The 18,068-nt window shown below is 52.8% G+C and overlaps 1 protein-coding gene across 1 annotated transcript; it reads right to left on the reverse strand.

The window, feature by feature from the left end:
• Positions 1-259: 259 nt before the first annotated feature.
• On the reverse strand, positions 260-13,460 carry CEP68 (centrosomal protein 68). Its single transcript, XM_032183699.1, has 8 exons — positions 13,264-13,460; positions 12,824-12,887; positions 6,703-7,104; positions 4,604-5,983; positions 3,176-3,298; positions 2,692-2,788; positions 1,744-1,898; positions 260-699 (listed from the first exon to the last, which is right to left on the reverse strand). The coding sequence occupies exons 1-8, from the start codon at positions 13,458-13,460 to the stop codon at positions 649-651; spliced, it is 2,469 nt and encodes an 822-aa protein (XP_032039590.1). The 3' UTR covers positions 260-648.
• Positions 13,461-18,068: the final 4,608 nt, after the last annotated feature.

Below are 18,068 nucleotides of genomic sequence, written 5' to 3' on the forward strand. Positions count from 1 at the left end.
CGGCTGCAATGGGCAGCAGCAGCGCACACACAACTCACCTGAGCACACACACCTGCTTGTTGCTTTATCAGGAGCCACCCAGAGCACTGGCTCCACATTTCTGCCTAACAGAACACCATTGAATAGGCCCTGCCGCAGCAGCGGACGGTAATTACAAGGAAGAGTTCTGTTTGCGCCCAAGAACCAGAAAGAGCTGCTGGCTCTTGGCTTCCAGCAGCTATTTTTGAAGGGTATAAACACAAAATGAGAACGCTTCTATTAAAATCACACGGCTTTACTTAGGAGTTGCACTGCACACTACGGATTACTCAGATTAAAAAAAAAAAAAAAAGTGTGTGCCTGACATTTTGCTAAGGCATGGAACAGGCCACTTCAGTGAAAGGGAACGCTACATAAAAAAACAAAAAAAAAAAAAGGAGAAAAGAACCAGCTGTACATTCCTCACTCAGAAACCCCCCCCAACTTAGTCAGCAATATTAAATAGGAATACAAGTAGCCAAGTAACTGCACTGCTTGCCTGGCTCGAGCCACAGTAAAAAACAAGTTGAGATCAGCCCGGGCTGGCTCACTGCAGACACGGTGATTCAACGCGTTTTGGCAGCTCTGCAGGAGGTGGACGGAGCGGTTTGTTGTGTGCTGTGCTTCTGCTCAGCTGTCCTGAGAGCAGCCAACAAAGCCCAGGCCTGACGGAGGCAGCACCTGAAATAAAGCAGAAAGTTTGTTCCTGTGTGGTGGCTGCAACCCCAAAACAAAACCAACGAACCCGCTGTACCTCAATCAACTCCACCTATCCCCTGCAGTGTGTAGGCTACAGCTATATTCATTAGTCAAATAATAATAATAAAAAGAGCTATGTAATATATTGTTACTCCTCTAAAGCTCTGCAAATATCTTTCCCCTTTGCAAGTTGAAATTTTAAAGTGGGCCAGGGAGAAATCAAAATTCTTGAGCTATCTGGGCTCCGGGGGAGGAGGGAGGTTATCTTCCAGCTCCTGAATTCCTACCTCTGGGCGTGCAGGAGCTGCACGAGCCTCCCTGCGGCTCTGCACCGGGCTCCTTGCTAGCACCTGCAGTCATTTCACAAGGACACAGCTCTATAGCAACTCCCAGTTACAGCTCCAATGCCTTAGGGAAATCTGTCCGGATCGACTCTGATGGGACTTTGCCCTCAATCACCACTCAATGCAAATGTCCCCTCACCCCTTACTCTCCCTCCTGTCATTCCCTCCTGAAATGCTCCTGTCTCTGCCATTTTAATTGAAGGGAGATGTTCAAAGAATCAGCCAACAAGTTTTCTAGTCCATATTTTACACCTGGATCGCCTCGCTTCCCTTTCCCACCATTAAATGAGGAGTGCAATTTTTCTGTGAGGAAACGAAAGGGCCATCTCAGGCTTCCCTGTTGCTTTTGGTACAGCTGCCTGTGCCTGGCTGCTGACGTCCCATCCCCTGCACCCTGCATAGTGCCCGCTGCTTGGTGTGTCCCTGACGTGCTGGCAGTGCCCTCACCACACTCTTTACTCTCAGCAGGGGATTCACCAACGCACTGCTCTGTCCCTGACATCTGAAGACTAAGGGCACCCATTTCGAGACCACCCTCAGTTTCCTCTCCTTCCAGGCCCTGCAAACACCAGATTAAAAGAAATAAAAAAAAAAAAAAAGCGCCTGATTTGCAGAGCGTGCTAATTTAAGTGCCTCTCTTCCTACGCTTCCCTCTCTCCCCCCTCCAAGCCCCCCTGCTTACCCACTGAGCTGCTGCCTGCCGCGTGCCGTCACCCTGCTCCCTGTCCTGCCCCTGCCCGGGATCCACAGCAGCCAGCACCGACTGGTACAGGCGCTCCGCGTGGCTCTCCAGCTCCTCCGACTGCTTCGCGATCAAGCCCAGCGTTTCTTTTAAAGCTGGAGGACAGAAAGGATGGAGGAGGCGGCATTACCCTGACAATCCAGGCTGGAGGAACAAAGAACGGGGTTCTGCTTGCCCCAGACCGGCCTCTGAAGGAAGCACCAAGCCCCTTCCAAACTGGGGTGCAATGTTCCGGGGGCAGCGGGAAGTGACCCAGCTTAAGGCTGATGACAAAAACAGGGACTCCCAAAGCTGTGCTCAGACAGACGTGGGAAACCTCCTTTAGGACCATCAAAAAAAAATATAAAAAATCCATCTGGATGCAAACCCAGACCAGTAGAAGCCCTTTAGTGACTGCAGACACAGGTTTTAGGGACCCAAAACCCCACAGGGAGCCACGTGTGGCCACACACGGTCTGTGGGCTCCCTTCACCTTTCCAGTGTCCCTACCACCCTGAGCAGTCTGTGCGGCCTTCCCTTTGGAAATACGAGGGGGCCCCAGATTGCTGCTACCAGCTCTGGGATTCACCCAGTGCAAGCAGGGCATAAAAATCACCTTCTCCTGTGCTGGATGAAAGAATTCTCTCCCAGCTGCAGGCTGACAGCAACCCAGGGCCCGGCAGGAGCTGGCCAGGCAGAAACACATCCATCACCCACACGAGCAGCAAGCACCCGTGATGGATGGGGTGGCGTGAAGCAAGATCAAGGCACGGGGCAGCATCAGCACCTCCAGGCTGTGACCGAGGTGCATTTGGGGGCAGATGCCAATGCCAGCACTGCCAGATGTGCCCGTGAGCAGCCAGCTGGAGGTGCCCATGCCCCCAGTCCCCACCCAAAGGCCCCTCTCACCTGGTGAATTTGACGCCATGCACTCGAGGAGAGCTTCTCCCCGCTGCAGCACGCTCTCCGTCAGGCTGCGGTGGTCGGCCACGTCCCTCCTGAACTCCTAGGAGGAGAGGAGAGGAGAGGAGCGCTGCCTACAGGTGTTTGGGGCAGCACACGCCTGGAGGAGACCCGCCTGCGGTGCCCGGCTGTGCTGCGTGGCCACGTGCTGCCTGGGGAGTGCTTCTCCCCATGCAGGTCCCAGATTTGGCTCCGCACACCCCTGCAGCACCTGCCCGGGGGGTGCCTCGCTCCGTGCTGCCAGAGGAAGCCCCGAGAGGGCGTGGGGCACCCAGCCTGCGCTCCCAGCGCCCGACGCCAGCTTCAGGGACTTATCTCCCCTATGCAGAGGCCCGGCCCGGCCTCGCTGCCGCTGCATAGAGCCAGTGGAGGCCGATGCGAAGCGTTCCTGCCCGTGGGGGGAGGAAGGGAAGCCGAGGGTGAGACCTACCAAGTAGCGGCGCAGCGCTGCCTTCACGCTCGCAGCGTCCGGCGTCGGCGGTACCCAGCTGTCCGTGAGCTCTGCCACGTCGTACAGCCAGCAGATGAGCTCCTCCAGCTGGCAGCAGAACATCTGCTTAACAAAGCACGACAAAAGGTGTTGGTGATCTATTTCTCTAACAAAGAAGAGGCAGCAGCAGGGATACACGGCTGAGCAGCCTCCCAGAGAGCGCCTGCTCCCTGCTGCTCCCCTCTCACGGAGCTGGCGGCGTTTGCCATCCCTCCCTGCACACAAACATCCCTACGCTCATGGCAACATTAAAAAAAGAGGACAAAAAAAAAGGCACGAAGCAAATTAACCCCCTAAACATACCCAAAATACTGTGTGGAAAGAAGCAAGCATCGCCGTGAAGTGGCTGCTAGGGAGAGGTGTCAAAAGCCAGCGGCACCCAGGCTGAAGGAGGGGCTTTGCCTCCACCAGCTCCCTGCCAAAGAAACACTCTCCTCCCCGTGGAAAACCAGACCCACCGAGTTAATTTGCAGTTTCTTCTCCCCGAGGGTTTGTCTCGTTCAATTAAGTGCTTTCATTTATTTTTAAAGCGTCTCGGTAAGGGATTGTTTTTGCAGGATGCTGTGCAAAACCCTGGGGCCTCTGCTCCCGCTGAAACCAGCCTCCAGCCCCGCTTCTGCTCCTCGGGAGCTGGGTTTTGTTAAAAAGCCGAGCTGCTTCACCCTGCCTCTGTGGCACGATAACCAGATACACCTGGGAAACTTCCTGGCCTTATTGTATCCACAGGCAAAACCCAGCTTGGGGAAGGTGAACGAGCCAGGGCTGAGCTGCAGGAACAGCCACACCACCTCAAAAACCCTGGAGCAGGCAGCAAACACGGGTTTTGTGCTGGCCAGGTCCAGCCTGCCCCCGGCTCTTGTATCTCGCAGCTTCGCCGCAGGAAGGAAGGGCTTGGGAAGACAAATCACCACGTTTCCGTCAAGCCCAGCCCCACGACGCTGAGCCCCGGGAGAGGCGAGCCTGGAAAGCGAGGCACTAAAACGGAAAGGATTTGTTTGTGCTGCTGCACCCGCTGCTATGAGCGGTACAGGGAAGGGCCCGGGCAGGCACACGCCTCTGCTCTGCTGTGTGGCTGCGCCCTGAAATCCAAGCCCTCCCCAAAAGCTGTGACCACCTTTAGGTGGACCCAGACCAGCAGCAGGGATACCCCAGACACCAGAAACGCTGTGAGGCTGCAAAACCCTTCGCTGCCAGAGAGGTTCCTGCTCCATCAGAAGAAATTATCTGCTCCAGTGAGCCGCCCTGCATAAATTACTAGCAGCTGCCAGGGACCAAACATCACGCAGAAGGCACTGGGAGGCCAGGAACTAAATATAGGCAGGCTGCACATGAGAGCTTCCCAGAACACGCTTCAGTTTCTGCTCTTACCTTAATGCACTGGGCCAGGGACTCGCCCTGCTGGCCCTTCTCCTTAGGGCTCCCCTTGGCACCCAGCTCGCTGGGGCACGTCCCGTCCAACGCGCCCCCGATGCCTGCAGGGAGCTGAAGCCTGCTCAGAGGATCCCTATCGGCCCGGCCACACGATCCAGCGCCTTCCCAGCCGGGTTTTTGGGAGCTGTAGGGACGACACAGCCCAAGAAAGCCTTCGGTGCTCTCTCTTTGGTGTCTGCTGCCCGCTGCTCTGAACGGAGACCGCTCGGGCTTGCTGTCGCTGTACGGCGGGGGGGTTTGGTGGCCTTGCCTGGACGTCCTTTTAGTGAAGGAAAGATCGGACAAGATCTGAGACAACCTCTCCAGCTCCCTGAGCCGAGGAGGCAGGGCAAGAAATTCTTCGTCACCGTCCCACTCCTTCCTCAGGGGGAGCACTTGTGTTGTGGGCAAAAACCTGCGAGCGCTTTTTGCCTGTGCTGTGGAATTCGAAGAGGGGCTCCCCTTCAGATGGCACCAGCTTCTCCCACCCACGTCAGGGTGATCAAAGGAACTCAGCCCCGCTAACTCCGTCCTGAAATCCTTCAGAAAGCCTCTGGAAGGACCCGCTGGGCCATTAGATGAAGCGCTCTTTGCAACAGATGCTTTTGCAGCGGCTGAAGGTTCGCAGTAGGAGATCGCTCTCACGCAGCCTGGTTTTCCAGACACTGGGGTCGAGTACCTCCTCGCAGAGGCCCCAAACCCCCGATGTGTTTTTTCTCTGCTTCCCTGAGCCTGCCAACCTTGACCGTAGACGCTGGTGGACGTCAGCGTGCCCTCGGGAGAGAGGGAGAAGCTGTCCAAATCTATCCCTGAATCGTGGAAGAACGGCTCCGGTGCCTTGCTGAGCTTGTACCTGGGCCTCAGCGGGTAGGCGTAATCCAGCAAGTCCTCGTACTCCTGGTGGGGGTCCCAGTGGGGAGACCCACGGTCTGGGGAAGGGGGTAAGGAGTCCGGGATGGCACAGGCCCAGTAATCAGCCTGGTAGGGCGACATCTTCCTCGCACGCCCCACGGGTACGTGCTCAGCCAGCAGGGCACCGAGGGGCTCGCGTGCCCGTGGTGCTTTCCCTTCTGCTGGAGAGCCCGGGGCTTGCTTCACCTCCTGCTGCTCGGAGGCGCTGTTTTCTTCCAAAGAGAGGGTGGAGAAGCTCGATCTGGGGCTGAGGGGGGTCGGCTGGGGCAAGGAGTCCAAGGTGGAGGAGAAGGGGGACGGGGGCCTTTGGCTGCACTGGCTGGTGGAGATGTCGTGAGAGACGTCCGCAATGCTGCTCTCCTCTGCCGAGCTCTGCGCGTTGGGAGCGCTGCAGGGGGGCTCCGAGCAGCCCAAGGTTTTCGTCTGCTGGGACATCCATGGATGAGGCACCCAGGGAGGGGAGAAAAAGAGAGGGAGAGGCATAAAATGAAGGTAATTCACATGTTTGCTCCGTTTACAACCTCCGCTGTGTTACATGCCTCCCGCACCGCTGGGAAATCCCAGCAGAAAGAACCGGGAGAAACATTTCTGACGCTTAGGGGGTGGTGAATAATGCTGGCTTTCTGCGCCCGGACAAAAAGCCCCTTCATGCAGCCAGGCTACAGAGATAAAAGCCCAGCCCAGGCTCTGCCCAAAGAGAAGGCTCGAACGCGAACCCTGCCCCTCCCGTGGGCCTGCACGGGAGTTGTTTTTAGGGAAAGGCATCTCGAGGCCTCGGGAGGCTGCGTGAGTCACTTGGCAGCCCCGGGGACACCGTTACTCGAGGAGCTCCATCCCCAGCAGCTTCCAGCCCCACGGCAGCACCGCAGGAACCAGGGCGAGGGTTTGGGCCTCGGTGCCCACTGCAGGAGGAGGGCAGCCCCCAGCCTGCTGCCGGCACCCCCAGCTCGCATTTTTCAGCGCTGTGCTACAGGAGGATTTTGCCTGCTGTCAGACAAAGCCCTTCACCTCTGGGCCTCTCCTGCCTCTTGAGATGAAAGCTCTCGTGGGCAAACACTCCTCCCCTCTTTCACAGGGCCCAAACACACAGATCCCAGCCCTGCCTGGGCCTGAGCCAGCAGTGGCAGGCAGCACGGCCCCCTTACCTGCTGCTCATCCGAGGAGAAGAAACGGTGGCTGAGGCGAGGGTGGGAATCACCCCCGCGAGCAGCTCTGGACGTGGGTGACGAAGGGACCCTGGGCAATCTGGACGTGAGGGCTGCAGACGCCTCTCTGCAGTAGCTCGAGCCTCTCTGGGTGACACCAGCCGCCAAGCAACCGTGTCCAGCCCTTGCCAGGCTCTCCATCCCTTTCAGGGAGGGTTTGGCGTCCTCTAAGAGCCAGTGCACGCTGTCAGCCAGCTCCGGGCAGTCCGTCCGTGCGTCTGTGCAGTCCCACCTTCCATAGCACTTGGCCTTCTGGCTCAGCGAGGCTTCGGAGAGGGATTTTCCCACATCCAAGGCCATGGGCACGGAGCTCCTGAGAGGTGCTGCTGCGGCCTGGGCTCTCTGAAACACACAACACATCGTCACCTCCCCTCATCTCCACGCACAGCAAAGAAGCTTTGCTACGTTTAATAGCAAAGATCACAAGCGTGTTGTGGAGCAAGCCCCCAAAATCATAAAAAAAATCACATCTTGGTACATCCAGTGAACACAGGGAAGAGCAAAGTGGCCTTCCAGTCCGACCAGTGTTTCCTGGTTTCCGTGACACGGTGCAGGCACAAATTAATTCAAGCTCTTACTGCCAGGAACAAACCTGTGTTTTACACCTCGCAGCTCTGTCCTGAATGCACAGCCAGTCTCACCAACAGCTCACCGGGCCCAGATGAGACATCGGTAATTAGAACCTAAAGCCTGTATTAACGTGGCTGAGCCCCGAAGGGTGCCGAGGTAGGGAGTTTTTGAGAAGATAAATACAAAAAACGTGGACTGGAAGCCACCCAGAAGGCAAAAGTGTATAAAAAATAAGTTAGAGGGGGAGGTAGGAGGCTATAAAACCCAAATCTTGGCACTTTGCTGTGCAACTTCTGCCCCAACTCACAAGTGTTCATGAAATCAACTTCTAGTGAAAGTAATTAGTGGAAACACTTGCTCAGCTGATGGCACATTTGCCGTAGAGCCAAGCCCACTGCATCGCACTGCAGAGCCATCAGACATTTATTACTCCTGCAGCCCGAGCCCTGGAGCCCTGTAAATAGGCGTGCAGCAAGCTCTCAGCTTCATGAAGCAAGCCCCCAATTTAACAAATACATCAGGTGGGGGGGGGGGGGAAATAATTAAAAACAACACGATCCTCTCAATCTGATTCTGGCAGCTTCTGAGGGCTGGATTTCTGTACTAAAGACACCTGAAACACTGCCCGCTTCCTTCTCACCTTGACGCATGGGGAATGAAGCAGCAGCTATGGAAGAGCTGGAAGCAAGTTTAAAACCAAAAGCCAGCAACAACAACAATGGCGATAGCTCAGCCTCACCTCCTCCCAACCAAAATACTTTGGATGCCAACACCACCTGTGCCACCCCGTGCCTGCCTTTAAGCCCTAGATTTGAAGGAGAAGTTGGTAAAACGTAGGCAATTTCTCCCTCTTCTCAAGGGTTTGTTGAGCACAGAAGTGACGTTCACCAGCCTGCTGGCTCGTCCCTTCACTCGGAGCACCCGCAGCAGCCTGGGTTTTTGTTCCAGGGTGCTGCAGGTCAGTGGGGCTCCTTTCCCTCTGGTTTCGGCCTCTGATTCACACACACACACACGTCAGAGCACGCCTGTGCCTGGCCGCACGCCTGTCAGCTCAGACAGGTCTGACAAAAGCCACCTCAGGTGACTGGCTTCCAGACCACTCCTAATTTCCACCCGCACAGCGACGGGTTTGGGAAATTAGGAGAGCACCTCCTGCTGCCTCTGCAGGCCGAATGACTCGAGGCAACGCGTCGCAGCCTCTCGAGAAGCCCCGTGGAGCTGCCCTTGTGTCGGGTTTGTTTGCTTTAGCGGGTGCTCCTGGCGCCTGGGCAAAGTCCTGAGCGGGTGCTGGGGAGGTGGGATGGGCACCCAGCTCCTGTTGGGGATGGATTTGGGCTCCGCAGGCACTCCACACACAGGGATGCTCCACCAGCACCCTCTCTGGACCTCCACCTGCCCTTGCTGGGCCTCTGGTGAGGAGCTGCAACAGGGCAGAAGAGTTGGGTTTTGATAATGCACATCAAGCACTGTTAGGAAGCAGAGAATCTTGGTTAAAAGCCAAGTTTTATTTTTTAAAGTGTGTGAAAAATGGGCTTGTTACAGCACACAGCCCACCACCGTGGCTAGAACTTGTGCTGTCTGCATACCCTCGTGATGCAGAAGCAGCTCAGCGTTTCAGACCTTGAATTTGCCCCCTGCCAGCACCCTGCAAAGAGGGCAGGGCTCCCCCCAGGTGGGGTGAGGCACCTGGCAGCATCAAACCCCACCTGCAGCCTCTCCGAGGTTAGGGCCTGCAGGGCCTCTGCTCGCCTCCTGCGGGGCAAAGTGCTGATCCTCACTGCACTTGGGGTCTAGGGAAAGGAAGAGAGTGCTTTGGCTGGTGTCCTTTGATGCTCATTAAGGCAATAAAATGGTAAGAGATGAATGATCCATCCTGTCAGCTAGCACACTGCTAGGCAGGTCCCCAAATGGGGAGCCTAGGCGCTCTCTAATCCCCCTCAGGTGGAAGCTCCCAACACAGGCTTGCAGAGGACAGAGCCAATTTGAGCTAACGAGCATGTGGCAGGTTTTAAAGCGCTTACTAATTAGGTTAGCTGGGCCTGGGCAGATTCAAGGAGATCATAACTTCGGGCAACAAATGCTCCCCCCTCTGGGGAAAGCAGAAGTCATGGGAACAGGCAGCAGTTCAGGCCACGGGGTGACCTCCGTCAGCAAAGCCATGCTCCTGGCTCAAAGAAACACGGGCTCACTACATTTAGCTAAAACAAGGCGACTGGAAATAGCACATGGGGAGTCTTGTTTTGCCAGCACTGAGGAAAGAAAGAGGATGAAATTATTATTATTACTACTTTTTTAAAATCATCTTTTTTTCTCCCTTTTATTCCCTAGGACCCTGGCCTCTCACCGTACAGGGCCGGCAGCAAGAGGTGGCTTCAAGTAGCAGCACGCCGCGAGGACGAAGCATTTTGGAGCTCTGTGTGACTTCAAATAAGGCAAGGCAGGCGCAGCCCTGGTGACTGCTCTGCCCAGCACGAGGCCCCGAGCAGCTGCCTGACCCTGCGACCGCCAGGGTGAGATCTGCGTGCTCTGAGAGTGATTTCAGCGCAGGCTGCAGAAGATGGGGCTGGCAGCTGCTTGTGTGGCACCTCTGTTGGGAGCTGGCTTTATGAGCTGCCTCTCCGACCAGCGAGGTGCTCCCACGGGCAGAGCCAACGCGCTTCTATAGCACAAGGGCAGCGGGATGATGTGCCGGGGCTCCAGGGGAGACCAGATCCATGACGTGACCCACGGCAGGCGCTGTAGCTGCTGCTCCCGTGTTACCTTCCTCCTTCCTGAATGCTGACAGCCTGAGGGAACATGATCGCCGTGTGAGAGCAAGTGCTGGGCAGCTATATTCAGCGTGGCAGCAGCTGCGGCGGTGGGCAGATAACGCCTGGGCTCTCCCAACCCTCCGCCCCCGGGCTGTTCCTCCAGCCATCACCTGGATTCACTCACTCATTTGTCACGGTCACTATCACATACAGCCCTACACACTACCATTTTATCCTAAAATTGGTGATATTGTGCTCTTTTTACCCCCAAAAAAAGTTTGGATATCCAAATAAAACAGCATGGTGATTGCGAGGAAAATGATTAATAAACCTGCCCCTTTGACATATTATACAACAGTATCATAAAAAGATACATCTGCTTATCTAGCTTGCTTATCAGTAGGTAAATTTGTGATGCTAATAGCAACAGCATCCCAAAGCATTCCCAAGTTCACAAATCCACTTCTGTTTTCTGTTGCAGCATGCAGAGTTTCTCCAAGCATGCTGTACAGTTTGATGACGGAGGTCTTCTGGATCCCAGGAGGCAGCACGCTGCTATTTGTCAGCCCTAACTGGTTCCCAGCCAGCCACTTTGCTTTCAGAGCTAATTTCCACGTTTTGTTTGAACAAGTCACGCACAGAAGCCTCAGCGAATCGGACGCCAAAAGGTCAAGTCCAACTTCCAGGTGATTTAAATGCCCAGGAAATCCTCTCAGGGTATTTGTGTGCCTGGCTTTGAAAGCCAGGGTCTTTGCACTGGGGAGAAGTGACACTCGCAGTGGGATTCCTGATGTTCTAACCCAAACGGGTACCACGTATTAAATCCCAGTGTCACTTTCAGAGCCTAACAGCTTGCCTGCCCCCTCTCCCACCTCGTGCTCACCCTTTTTGGTGCTTTCTTACCCGACTGAGCAGGGGGCATCACCAGCAACCAGGATGTGAGCAGACACCCCAGCAGCTCGCTCCTCTCCTTGTCGGCATGTTTCACATGCTCGCAGTGCCTTCCCCGTGCCGTCATTAAGCAGCAGGCAGGCATTTGTGGCCGGATCTCCAAGAAGCTAACACAAATCCAACAGTCTGGGATGTAGGCTCAGTCCCTGGCTTCACGCCTTAAGAAGCGCTCTTCCCTTCTCTATGCAACTCTCTCTCGTCATTAATATGTATTTATAGTACACCACGCTGTTCACATGCACATAATCCTTTCAATTAAACCCTCCCGGGGGCTTGGAGTTACCACAGGAAGATGCATTCACATCCCCTGCAGCCAAAACACGAGCAGGAAGCCGCTCTCTCTGTACATTCAGAAACGATCCAGATTTTCAACTCCATCCCAATCCTACCAGCCAGGAGGGCTCGAGAAACCCACAGGTTAGGACACAAATGCCTCTACAACCAGTGAATTAAACATTAGAAAAATCAGAAGAGAAAGCAAAGCTTAGCAAGGCATAAAGCATATTTAAAAGTTTAAATTTCGCATGCATTAGTTAATGACCAACCTTGGCACACCTCCTTACTTTTAAAGGGCTGCTGCACCTTGCTATTTCCATCAGATTTAGTGGCTTAAGTCTCGCGTCAGCCAGCCCAATAATAACAGATACTTCCAGCCCACACACGCAGGGCAGCTGGACAATAAGCTGCATTTAAAAACAGACTGAAAATGAAGTTTCTGTAAGTTTTCAAACTCTCCTCCTCCTCCTACTAAAGCACTAAGTTGCACCTCCCAAGAGCATCTAGGCAGTCGGGTTTCTCACCATTTTCCAACAGCAGCAACGCCGAAGTTTATGTTGCTGGTGGCCAGGACACACCAAGAGCCCCACGATGGGATGCAAGCCCCAGCCCCTGGCCAGGGCAGACAAAGAGAAGCTCGGCACAGCCACAGAGTGACGTACAGCCAGGGCTTTAGGCACAGCGGAGACTTTCCACTGGCCTTAAAACCTCAGGAAAGCAGCCAGAAATCCTCACCACAGTTGTCCCACCAGCGATGGAGCAGCACAGAAACAGTACCCATGGCCACTTCTCGGAGAAAACAATGAATGAAAACAAAAAGCTTTTCATTCACCTCAGGGGGGGCACGTCCAGAAAGAGTAACGGGATCTCTCCGGGAACCGATCCCTCGACTTTTCCCCATTGTCAAGAGGAAGCTGCCTGCCAAAAAGTCGCTACAAAAGTTGGTGGAAAACAAGGGCTGTGCCTCAACCCGCCGCGTCCCACCGCCAGCGCTCGGCCCACGGGCTGCAACAAAAGCGGCGACGTGGCCGGAGCTTCCGTCCCGGGGTCCTGCTCAGCGGGGCAGCACTTTTGGTTTGGGGTCACACACACTGCGGGCACTGCTTTTGGTTTAGGGTCACACACACTGCGGGCAGTTTTTTGCTGTTTTGGGATCACACCCACACCAACACTGCTTTTTGGGCCTGCAGGATTCCCTTTTTATTACTGTTTTCCTTTTTTTCTGGCATGCTTTTCTCCCAAAAAGCCCTTCTACGGCTAAAAAGAAATAATCGGAGTTGTACATTAACCCCCCCAAAAAGGGGGAGAGCAGCGGGACCCGCCGAAGCACGCCCTGCTAACGCAGCAACCACAGCTGCAACACCGCTACCTGTAACGGAGAGGGGCCAAAACAGCAGAACCCGCCCTCTTCTCCCCGCGGACACCCCCCTGGGCTCACGGAGCCCCCCGGATCCCCCCCAGCAGCCCCCCAGGACCCCCCAAAGCCCCGCACCCCGTGCCCGGCCCGCACCTACCGAGCAGCGGCCCCGGCGCCCCCGCTCTCCCCCGGCCCCGGCGCCGCGCCCCCTTCCCCCGCGTCTTAGCCAATGGGAGCGCGAGGAGCCGCGTCACAATGGGAGCGGGGCGAGCTGGCGGCCAATGGGAGCGGGGCGTGCTCCCCCCTCCCCTACCGGAGAACCCCCCCCCCCCTCCTCTTTCTGCTTTTTGGGGCTGCTGCAGGGCAGGGCTGGGAGGGAGCAGACCCTGCTGTCCCGTCCATATAATGCTGCCAAATCCAGCCGAGCCCCTACCCCGGGTCGCTCAGGGTTGGTGAGCGCCCATGCAGGCGTTTTCCTGCTGCTCTGGGAGCTCAGGACCTTGTGCTTCCCAGCCAGAAGTCTCTGCAGTGAAGAGAAAGGATTTATTTAACCCATTCTGCGGGTGCTGGCACTCGAGGAGCAATCCCCGTACCTACAGCACAAAGCAGTGCTTGATTGCCACAATCAAACCTGGAAGCACTGCTTCTGTGCTCTGGGAAGTTGGGGTCGAAGTCTCCATTTTGTCCGTTTCACCACTTCGGTCTGCGGGCTCAGCTTTGCGTGGCCTCCTGCTGCTAATGCTCAGCGAGGAAACCCAAGGCCTGGCCGTGCACCACATGCTCTCGCAGCGCATTCGCACTGGCCTCAGCATCAAGTTTCAGTCTGACAACGCGAATGTTTGGGGGAGACATCAGCAAACGCAGGGCTTGGGGCTGACCTATTCGTTCCCAGAGCACTGCTAGGGATATTAATAGTGCTGCAGGGGGAAGAAAGAGCAGTTGGAAGCGCTTTGCCACCCTTAAGAGCCACAGAGTGAATGTTATGTATAACACATTGGTTCACCTGCCTGTCTTGCAGTGGGAAGGAGCTGCCACAAGTCTTCCTTGCTTCTGCTGGCAGCGTGGAGGTGACTCACATTATCCCCCTCCTGTGTTAGAACGGCTCGGGCACTGAGTTACAACATAGCTGTGTTGTAACCTGGCAGCACCGCATTCCTCGCTCCCTCAGGACAGGTTTGTAGGCAAACTCTGACCCGTGCTCGTGGGCAGGAGCCGTCTGGGCACAGAACTGCTCCGACCCCTCTCTGCAAGGTGCTAGCAGCCCAGCAGTGATGTGCTCGTGCGTTTTGCTATTAGCCCTGGCGTTGGCACTCGGACACCTTTGGAGGTGCCAGCTCATTTGGGCAACAAGACAGGACAGGCTCTGTTTGCTTGTCACCTCAGGGAGACAGCAAAACCTCCTGTTGTATTATTAAAGTTCCTTTCAAAAGGTTTCACCTAGGCCTTCCTCGCTTTAATTTGTGCTCACCCTTTCTTTAGTCCTTCAGTCCTTCGGTCCCTGCCTGAGCTGTGCTGTGGGTGTACCTGCTGCCAGACCTGTTCCTAAATGGTTTGGTCTCACAGAACTGGGAAAGATCTTTTCCTTCCTGGGTTAACAGCCCTTTTTACCCCCAGATGTCTGCATTTCCATGTCTTGGACCCATTCCCCTTGTTCTCTCGATTCACTCTCCCTGGGACATGCTTCTTTGAAACTCAAAACCTAAACCTTGTCCCAAACTCCAGCGCAGGCCTGGCTATGATAAGGCAAATCTAGTGTGGTTCTCCAGGCTGTGTTCCTGTTTACACATCCTGGTATGCTACCTGATTATTCACAGAGCAGGGCACTTGACTCACGCTTCAAACTGCCCGTAACTTCCTGATCCGGCTCCTTAATCCACCGCTTCCCGACAGTATTTGTGCAGTTCGTTATTCTCATCTAGATTAATTCTTCAGATCCTCTCTTTTCCAGACCCTCTGCCAATTCTTCTGATGTTGCTCTCAATTTCAGCCCAGCCCTGTTCCCAGACCTTTTCTTCCAGGTGGGACCCGCAGGTTTTCTGTTCCAAAACGATTGTCGTTAATCAAATACTTACAGCCATATGGTAGGCACCTGGGGAATCCAGTCCTTCAGCTGCACATTTACTCTAGTAATGTCTGAGTAAGCAGCTTCACTTCAGCCATGTTGCTTTAGCTTCTTTTTAGTTAGAAGAAGCTCACCAAAAGCCTAGAAACCTTCTCTTACCCATACATTTAGATCACGTAAAACATTTAGATAAAAACCACTACTGCAGTGTTACTAAGGATTTCCTAAAAAAAAAAGGTAGCTGCTTCTTCTCCTTCCTAATTTTGCAGAAACACCAGAAAATATGACTTAAGGGAACCCAAAGCAGCTCACAAATAAATCACAGAAGGCAGGATTAATGAAGAATAGAGAAAAAACAAAGTGATAAATATTTTAGTGTCAACATTGAAGTGCAGGGAAATGAAACCCACTGATAGCAGCTGGACCACTTCAGTTCTTTACCACTTAGTTGCTCAGCTGGACAGAATGGAAGGATTTAGCCCTAGAAAAAGGCCAAGTAGAAGTTGCACTTCTCCTTTCTGGCCACACGATGTACCCATCGCACCATAAACATCCCGGCTTAACTGCCAGCAACAGGCAATCCAGCCCCGAAGGCAGGTGTTTCCAGTTTCCATCTTCTCCCAAAGCATCTCCTTACCTCTGTCCAGGCCGAGGCAGCATTGTCGTCCCTCTGAAACACCCAGGCAGTGCAGATCAAGGCTTGGTGCTGCTGTGCAGGTGGGGATGGATGCGACGGAGTTGCTCTAGGGACAGAAATGCTCTGACTTCCCTCCTGTTGGATGAAGGTGATGCATTGCTGTGGAATAAATATGAGCCAAGCGGTCAGGAGGTGGTGGCAGCTTTCAGTCATTATAAATTATAAGGGACAGTGAATAATTGGGACTAATTTGACTTTTTAAGTGTGAGATTTTACCACTGCTTTTGATGGGAATTTCTTTTTCATTCTAATTCTGGGGCTTTATTGTATTGTTATTTGTATGTTGTCCTGAGCAAAACCAGAGTTGTGATCTGCACGAACCAATCATCAGCACGGAGCTTTGTAAAAGAAATAGTTTGGTATAAATTTAAAATTAGTTAATGTAAGCATCACAATAGCAAAGCAGTGGTTTGAAGAATGGCTTGGAGTCATAACAAATGATGGTATGCCTAGCAAAAGGTTTGGCCTTTGTTGTTTTTTCCAGGCCCAGAAGGCCTGCACACAACTAAGACCATAGCACAGTCGATTTGTTCAAAGAAGACCCTGCTCTCTGGTAATAGGAGGATGGCATCAGGGTCGCAGCATTCCACATCTCCTATTCCTTCTCTTGGCAGCCCAGCAGGAAGAGAGGCTGCAGCACAGGACCGCCAAAACCCAACAATTCTTAACGACTATTAAAGAACTCTCCAAAAACTAGGAGATTTAGTGAAGATTTGACAGGCACCATCCCATTTTGCTTACGTGGCACTCAGGTGATTGGGACCAGACCACTTGGACACACATTTTGTGGCTTGTGAGTGTGAATAAGTGAGATTTATGAAAGAATGAGTGTGAGCGGGTAAAACTGGCTTACATTCAAATTCTTTAAATAAATACTATATTCCCCTTCTATAAGATCTTATTCTGAGTTTGGCTACACCGGTTTCCTAACTCAGCAGGAATGGTACTGCTGAAAGGACAAAGCCCCGTACCTTAAGGAAGCTCAGTGAGCCAAATTACTTGAGCTAATTAACGTTACAGTACCAGGGAAGCAATGTTTAATCTCAATGGCTCTGTTGCTGTTGGTTGGAACCTGCTCAGTTTGCAAGCTTTGAGTTCCGAACATTTAGAGGCCTCCCTCAACCTCTGGTAGCTGTGGGCATCTCCATCTAATTATATTGTAGCATACCACAGTGAAGAGAATCCAGATCTGCCTGATTGTGTACGAGTTTTTGTGACACAGTAATTACAGTAATTTACATAGCATCGCTGATCACTATCCTGTGGAGATGGTGAAGTCTAGTTACCCAAGACTCTGGAGTGGCTTTGTGTTGCATCTCTGCTCCTAGGTTTCAGAGCCAGTTTGTAATGTGTCTGGTCTCTGGCACAAAGTTTGACAAACCCAGCCCTTACGATCGTGGAGATAACTTTCAAAATGTGGAAATAAATTCCAGCTGCTACCCTTCCTGCCCAGTCTAAAACCACAGGTATCCTCCTTAGCATGGTGGCTCTACTCTGACATCCAAGATGCAAGAACTTGCAAGAACAGCAAGTTAGCTGTAAACTTGCCAAGCTCTTTTCATGCAGATCACAGCGCACGAGACTCCCAAGAGGTGCAACGTACTTATACATTCGCTTGAATGCTCATAATGGGAAGACAGCAGAGATCTGATTTTCAATAACCTAACATCACTCCACGTATCTGAAAGGTGACCTGACTATTAGCACAGCTGTACCACGCAACCTGTTAGACCCAAACTAGTCATTTGATAGCAGAACAACATGGTGTTGTCTTTCAACCTTTTAGCTGACTCACAAAGCACTTCCCTACAATTATATCTACCTTAATCAAGCAAGCTGAGGATTAAAAATAATAATAATAATAAAAGAACTAATCTGCTCCTTGGCCATAATTGGATTTCATCTCTACATATTCAATTACAGCAGTAGCAGCTGCTTTTGTTATAAATTTATTTTAAATGCTTTTCTTCATGTGAACTACTAAAATGTGTGGTCTGCCTTTTTAACCCATCACTAAATTTTAGAAGGAAAAAGTGAAGTACATTTTCCTGAAAGCTCTCTTCTTAAAAAACGATTGAATTACTACGAAATTTAAAAGCATGCGGCCAGATTGGCAGGTGGTGGTAGAAATATCATGCAAAACTTCATCTGTTTTGTTTAGTGTTAATAACAATGCCTGGCAAGCCCTAAAAATGTCTGGATTGAGTCAGCTGGGACTCAGCCTAGTGCTTAACTTGGTTCTCATTAAAGACAAACCAATCACTCCACATTTTTCCACGGGTCTCATAAAGCTTCATGGCTTTCAAATGGTGAGGCACTACAGCTCTGACAATCACCACTTACCTCAGAAAGTGTCCGAAAACCTGCTTGTTTCAGGCAGCAGCCATCTCTGTATCCAGAACTGACACTTGAACAGATAGCAACTAATGTGCAAGAGCACTCCTCTGGCAGCTCGCTGGTCGAGCAGCGTTCCTCCAGGTATCTCCTTAGGGTTTCCACGGGGAAGCAAGAAGACAAAGACACAACCCTGAGGTCAGATAGGCTTTTTGGAAAACACCACATTGATAGATTTATAAAATTAACATACCAAAACACAATATCATTACAATTTGTAAATCACACACGCACAGGTCCTTCAAATTA

Source organism: Aythya fuligula, chromosome 3 (assembly GCF_009819795.1).
Source record: "Aythya fuligula isolate bAytFul2 chromosome 3, bAytFul2.pri, whole genome shotgun sequence".
NCBI classification, from domain to species: Eukaryota; Metazoa; Chordata; class Aves; order Anseriformes; family Anatidae; genus Aythya; species Aythya fuligula.